The 6,681-nt window shown below is 42.5% G+C and overlaps 1 protein-coding gene across 2 annotated transcripts in view; it reads right to left on the bottom strand.

Annotated features, from left to right (window-relative positions):
* Positions 1–2,194: 2,194 nt before the first annotated feature.
* EIF3C (eukaryotic translation initiation factor 3 subunit C) overlaps positions 2,195–6,681 on the bottom strand; it is a 484,610-nt gene continuing 480,123 nt past the window's right edge. For both annotated transcript variants that reach the window (XM_044085060.1, XM_044085061.1), the window contains exons 20-21: positions 4,173–4,338; positions 2,195–2,465 (exon numbers count right to left, since the gene is read on the bottom strand). In XM_044085060.1, coding sequence (XP_043940995.1) covers positions 2,386–2,465; positions 4,173–4,338 — 246 coding nt within the window. In that variant the 3' untranslated portion in view covers positions 2,195–2,385. The remainder of the gene's footprint in view (positions 2,466–4,172; positions 4,339–6,681) is intronic.

Genomic DNA, 6,681 nt, shown 5'->3' with positions numbered 1-6,681 from the left:
TACAGGGGGTTCATGTGGATTCCTTGGCCTGTATCCCAGGGAGGTGGCCTGTGGCAGCTGTAGCTCAGGGGGAGAAATTTGGGTTCTGACATCGGCGGAATGCTTCCAGAAACAAGCACCCTCTCCATTGCATGCAAAGCAGGTCCACCCGAAGAGGGATGGGAGCCCGAAACAGAGAAGGACAGCCTCAGTACCGGGGTCACACCTTGCTCGGCTGAACCCGCTCCTGAGGATGGAGCCTCAAAAGCAGGATTGGTGCAGACAAAGCTCCCGGCACCGAGGACAGAACTGAAGAAACACTCGGAACCGTGCCACGAACCAAAGAGCCTGCGGCCCAATCATGGGATTGAGGAAGGACTGGTTCAGCAGGAACCGAGGACCAAAGGGATGGTCCCAGAGCCACAGTGAGGTCCGCTACAGGCGCCAAGATGGGGGGTACTGAAAAGGACGTCTGAACAGGAGGCTTTGGAACTGGAACGGTCAAAGGAAGAGAACAGGATAGAGTCCGTGGAGAAGTCAACCCTTCCTGAAGAAGGATTGGTCCTGGAAGGAATGGGTATCCACCTGGCTGCCAACAGCTGATCCACAAGCTGCACATCAAGTTCTGAAAGGCTCCTGGTGGATCTAGTGGATACTCCCGACAGACAGGTTGATCTAGAAATGGGCTATACACTTGACCTAGAAACTGGTCTATGGACAGTGTGTCAGGTCTGTGGTGTGGAATCTACTGGCACTGATGTCTCAAGTTTGGAGACAGGAAGCAGTGGGGCCAAATCCATTCTTGTCGGAACCGTAAAAGAGCTCGCTGCTGAAGGGGCACTCGGAGCCGATGCGGGAGGTTCAGTTGTCATTGCAGAGATAGGCGTCGAAGGCGTGCACTGTGCCGAAGCAGCACCCGGTGCCAAAGTCATAGTAGGCGAGGCAAGGTCTATAGTCGGTGCCGGAGACTGTGTCAGAGCCTAAGCTGGCACCGATATAGAAACAGTCAAAGTACCTGGGGCAGACGAGGTCGGTGTCGACAAGGCCGATTTATGCTCCAAAGAAAGTTTTTGCACTTCAGGTTTCACAGACTTACCCTTGTCACCCTAGGGTGACGAGGGAACTGAATGGGGCCTTTTCTTATCCTTCCTAGGAGGGGCTGAGACCTCTGTTGCAAAAAGGGCCTCTGAAAGGGGCGACTTAAGCAGGCCCCTTAATAGTATTAATTTAGTCTTGTGTTCGTTCAGTGTGTGCTGGCTGAAACTTTGACAAATCATATAGGGGGGATGCACCGTGAGATGGGGCACCCCCAAGCAATAGACACAATCATCGTGAGAGTCACTACTCAGAAGTTTACCATTACAAGAAGTACAATGCTTAAAGCCCGATGTACCCTTCTTATCAGTCATCATAAAGTTACACAACAAACAAAATATTCAGAGAAAAATGTAAATTCTACTCTCTCTGTCTAAATCTATCTAAATGCACACAGTATCTATCCAAAGAGTCAAAAACACACAACTAGACAGAAAAAGGGAAGGCAAGAAATACCAGCGATGGTATTCAAGGAATACCACAAGGGTAAAGAGAGAAGGCCGTACCACCAATGGTACTTAAAAGATTACCAAACAGGTAGAAGTAAAAAAGGGTGCAAATCTAACTGTAAATATAAATATTAATAGATGTAAGTCACAGACGACAAGGAAATACACAAATTTTTCCACAAAATATCAAAAAGTTTCCACTTAGCTGAGAGCTCGGCTGAAACGCGGCTTTACGGCTAAGCGGGAAACGAGATCTAAGGTAACAGGGAGAAGGGCGTTGTGGGTAGAAGCTTAGCTCGAGAGTTTTTGGCTGGCGCGAGCTTGGTATCAGGCAGACTCGGTTCCAAGGGCTCGGAACTGAATCCATCAGTGATGAATGGAAAGAAGATTAACAACATCACATTGCACTTTTCCAAATACCTTCGGTTTAAGTCAAGACAAATGAAATTCCATACAGATTAGCCTACATATCCAATTAAATAATAAAATTACATATTAGTCCTTTCCTGATACTGGTCAGACCCACTGATTCATAGTTTAACCTCTTGCCTGAGAATGAAGGGTTTTTACCATGACTGCCCGTGGACAAAACTGGAAACAAAAATACTAAATTTCTGAGAACAATGCACAGCAAATTCCAAACAAAAACTGTTCAAACACACAAAATAAAATGACGGTCACAGGTATAAATCTTTAATGCATTTCTGCAGTACACAACAGTAAAATATGCAAATGTGAATGCAAATGCTGAAACAAAAGTAGTTTCCAATGCACAAGTAATCCATCTGTCTTTTCCAGAGCTCCACAAAGCAATGGCTTCACAAGCCTTTCCAGAAGGTGGTGTCCCAATAAATACAACAGATTAGTATTCTCTCTGTGACTGTGGTTGGTTACGGTAGCCTCGTTGGTAGTTCTGTTTTTGCTGGTAGGAACCCTTTTGATCTGCAAACAACAACAAAGTCTTATTCACTGCAAGAAGCTGTGACCGTGACTACAAATGCATACCATGGCTCATTTGTTACAAGAGGAACATGGTTTTATGGTCTCAATGTTTCATGCAGAGTGAATACTGTAAATAGGCTACAGATGGTATAGCAGCAAATTAAAGTACTTTTAAAAAAATAATTCAGCCTCAATTTTTGCTAACCCAAGTCAGTTAAGATCCCCTCAAGTTCCAACCCTTTCTCAAACAGAGAAAATGACTAGTGCCTAAGTGTGATGGTGGGGGACAGAGTGGCCATCATCCCGCTAACCAGAACTGTAAGCCTTCCCCAGAGACTGTAAAACAGTTACAGGGGTACCACCAGTGCATATGGTACAGTTCTGATTGCATATTCACCATACACAGTTTATGTCTGAATTGCACAACTGCTGTAGTACATTTTACATGCCTGTTCTTCTGGACAGACTTCAAAAGCTGTCAGATATCCCAAGGTTAGAGAGGTCTTCCTCCCCAAATACAGGGAATTAGTATGACATTTGGTAGTAAACTGAACAGCAGTTTGCAATACGTTCTGTGCATTTTATGTAGTGTAAAGAAGTCACCAGGGAAGTAAACAGTGTGGGAAGAAATAGACAGGGAATTGTTATGGCTAGGCTTGTACAGGCCCCTAGGGCCGATAGCCTAGTACCAACCTATGAACCAACAAGTGTTCTCGTGTCTGAGGCAGCATTCTAGACAGTAGGGTCAGACCCTCCAGAATGAAGGATTACAATTACTCCAGCTGTCTTAAATGGAAGACCCAATAACTTGAGGACAGCACTCCCTAATCCACTCTCCCCATCAGATGGGTGAAGTTTATAAACAAAACAATTGATGGTATGGTATGAGCCCATACTACAGCAGTGATCCCCTTACCTGAAAATGTACCATTATGGTGAGTACTGAGTACTTGGAGAGGCAATCAGATACGACTGCAAAAGGAGGATAAATCAAAATCTGCTTCTAAGAACTAGCATTTGAGAACAGTAACATGGCACAGTGTAGGTCAGTAAAAAGATTCAAGAATGCTTGGAAAAACAGGCCTCCTCCCACCGACGAGCTGCAACACTGGCAGAGTAAGACTGCAGACCTTCCCATGACATTCATAAAACAAAGCTACTTGTCTTTCAGTGCACCTGTACCCATACGGATGTAACTCTCTGAAAATCAGACTTATGGGCCTGAAAATACAGGACTTGGCATTTGGTACAATACTGAAACCCAGCTATGTATAAACAGGAAACACTTATTAGTTTTGTATTTTATGCATAATTACGGACACCTGAAACGGATGTTAAATCGGTAATGATTACATTAAAGGAATGGCTGTTGGAGTGAACCTTGAGACAACAGTTGTGATAAATGCACTTCAAAACCCATGTCAAGCATCATAAATGAAAACACACACTAGTCATCCAGCAGGGTTACACAGTGTGACACCCCCAATCCATCACACTTCATAAGCTACCTGGGCCTCTGCTGAAAATGGGTATTTATTACCCAGTCAGACTTTCCTGGTAAACAAATGTCAATAACTAAAATAAAAGTAACGGTAATTCACACTCCCAATCTGGGCTGGTACATATAAGTGTGCAAACAAATACAAAGCATTACAATTCTGTCCCTTAGCAATAGCGACAAATACAGCATTACTTGCTTCAGCATACCTCTACTGAAGTAGCCTCCATAGGTACCCTGTTTTAAGTCAAAAATACGCTCATTGTTATCGACAAGGTTTCCCAGTTTCTCGGCCAGTTGGAGAGCCATGTTCTGTAGAGAGGTGGGCTCTGTGCGATGCATCACCACTGTCTGCGTAGGCTGATCCAGAGATGCCTGCGTTTAAAAGGTGAAGAAACAATTTGTCATTCATAAGGAAATGCTGCACTACACTGCAACAGGTTAACTGGATGGCTGGGATGAAGACCACCGACATTCACAAGCTGAACCACAGACAAATATTTTAAGCACATCAAAAACAGAAGGTGATATTACTCAGCAGCATACCAGAAAAACTGAAGTACAATTCAAGCAAAGTAAAGCCATATTAAGGAAATTAATACAAGGGATATTTACAACTACTGACAGCATACAGAGGATGAGAGCCACATTCCAAAATCGATCAATACAGATCAACAAGTAGAGGCCTGCAAAAACAGATTCACATCATCTTAGGAAATTCAGAACAGTAGCTTGAATTTACACAAATTGATTAAAAGCCCCTTCAGTTCAAAGAGAAAATTAATACAAATCTGATCACTCTTGAATTCACTTAAATGTCAGCTGTATCACGCTAGGGAAATCTTAGGAGGTCTTCTCTCCCACAAAATGAAGGGAGGCCTCACAGGTGACAGCTCCTTAATATTAAGAGCTGAGTAGGCAGTTACCACGTTTTACAGTTTCAGCTAAGTCCTATGCAGAATCTGTCCCGTTTCACCTTTTAAAGTTCATTGATTTCTCCACCATCAGTGGAGAACAGGAAAGACAGAGAAGCTCAGACTGTGGACATCAAAGAGGGAGGAGAGACTAAACTTTCTTTTAATGCTCCTATAGTAGCTCTTACCAATTATTTGGTCTGTAAATGTCATACAATGTCCATTACTCTGAGCCCACAGTGTGAAACACCTCCAGTGGTCCAGCAGATTGCAAAGAAGCTTTCACTGGATTTTAAACTCCACAGTCCCTGTGGGTATGACACACACCCACAGGGTGTTGCAGTGGCATAAAGCTGGCACCTCACTCCCATTAGGCTTAAAAACCAGTTTAGCCAGGAAATCAATGCTGGCACTGGCATACATATTCTGTGAGTGGAGCCACACATCCGGGAACATTGTACTGTATCCAGGGCTTGCTATTTTCGACTAACTATGGATTCAAAGAAAGAATACTCAAAACTATCTTCCATGAAAGCTACTGATTCAGAAAATGACCTGAATGACAGGCTTTTTATGGCGCATGCAATACTGTTCCATTCATTCTTATTGTTCTAATGTGCAAAATGCTACCATGAAAGACTTGCATTCGAGCTGAATTTGGACCATTAACAGAATATATGCATTTCACACAGTGAACCTTTCTCCCTCAGGCCTATTAATTTTCATGGGCAGGCTACAGATTCATAGCTGCAATATATTAAAATCATCAGCCTTGTCACAGGTCGCGCATTAGTTAATCTTATGTATTCTCTTGACTACCCATAAGCATCACATCTTTAACTCATTCACTCCAATGAAGCTCAGGAAGTTTGCACTCTAACTTCCAATGGGTGGAGCCTAAGCCTTTTGACAAAATCAAATGTCCTCACATTTCAAAGAAATATGCATATTTCTGGAACTACAAGGGTTATGAAAGAAGTGTAAATGGCAGTCTCTTCAGCACAACCTAGTTTTATACTGGTAGTATTCTTCAGGTTCTAGGTCTTAAACCAAATTCTACAAGTCACAGTAAAAACAGTAACGACTACATTTGTAATATTTTGTAAACAGTTTACAATATCTCAGCAACCACTCAAGTTACACACATACTGTCCGCAGCATTTTATTCATCTAGCCGAGGGCTTTCGTATGAGGCTAGGGAGTTCTGTGTCACTTGGCTGTTGAGATATTTAGAAAAATGTGAAAATTATATTTACATAAATTAATATTATAAAAACAGTTTATTTACTTGCACTAGACAGGGATCAAATATTAATGCAGTTGAGTTTGCCATTGTGTAAGCTTTAAGAAGAAATCTTTTAAAACCTTGTACATAGCATGGTTTTGGAATTACTGATGCAAATATGAACAAGCAATATTTGACGCCTAGAGGTGTCAGTAGGAGTTAATTCATTACATCCGAGTGCATCTGCAGTTAAGTAAACCCCTTGGTTACTAACTGCACACAGACCATGTCGCATTTTCTCAGTAATTTAAGTCCCCACACACACAACTTCATCTCCTTTGACATGCTACATCCCACCTCCAACAGACGTTAAGCTAATTCAAAGCATTCTGGCGCTTCATCCCTAATGGTTTCCCTTTCTTCATGCATCCTGCAATCACACTACCATTACACTAATCCAGCAGTGGGTTAACTTTGTACAAACAGAGGTTATAACATCTATATCTTTAATTTCTGGATAATAATGATGTCTGATGTGGTACTTAGACTGCGTGTGAAATAGCTAGTAAACATACAGAG

Source organism: Protopterus annectens, chromosome 10.part0, assembly GCF_019279795.1.
Source record: "Protopterus annectens isolate FY-2018-M chromosome 10.part0, PAN1.0, whole genome shotgun sequence".
NCBI lineage: Eukaryota > Metazoa > Chordata > Ceratodontiformes > Protopteridae > Protopterus > Protopterus annectens.
Note: the sequence above shows the minus strand (reverse complement) of the source record. Positions and strands in the feature narration are given on the sequence as shown.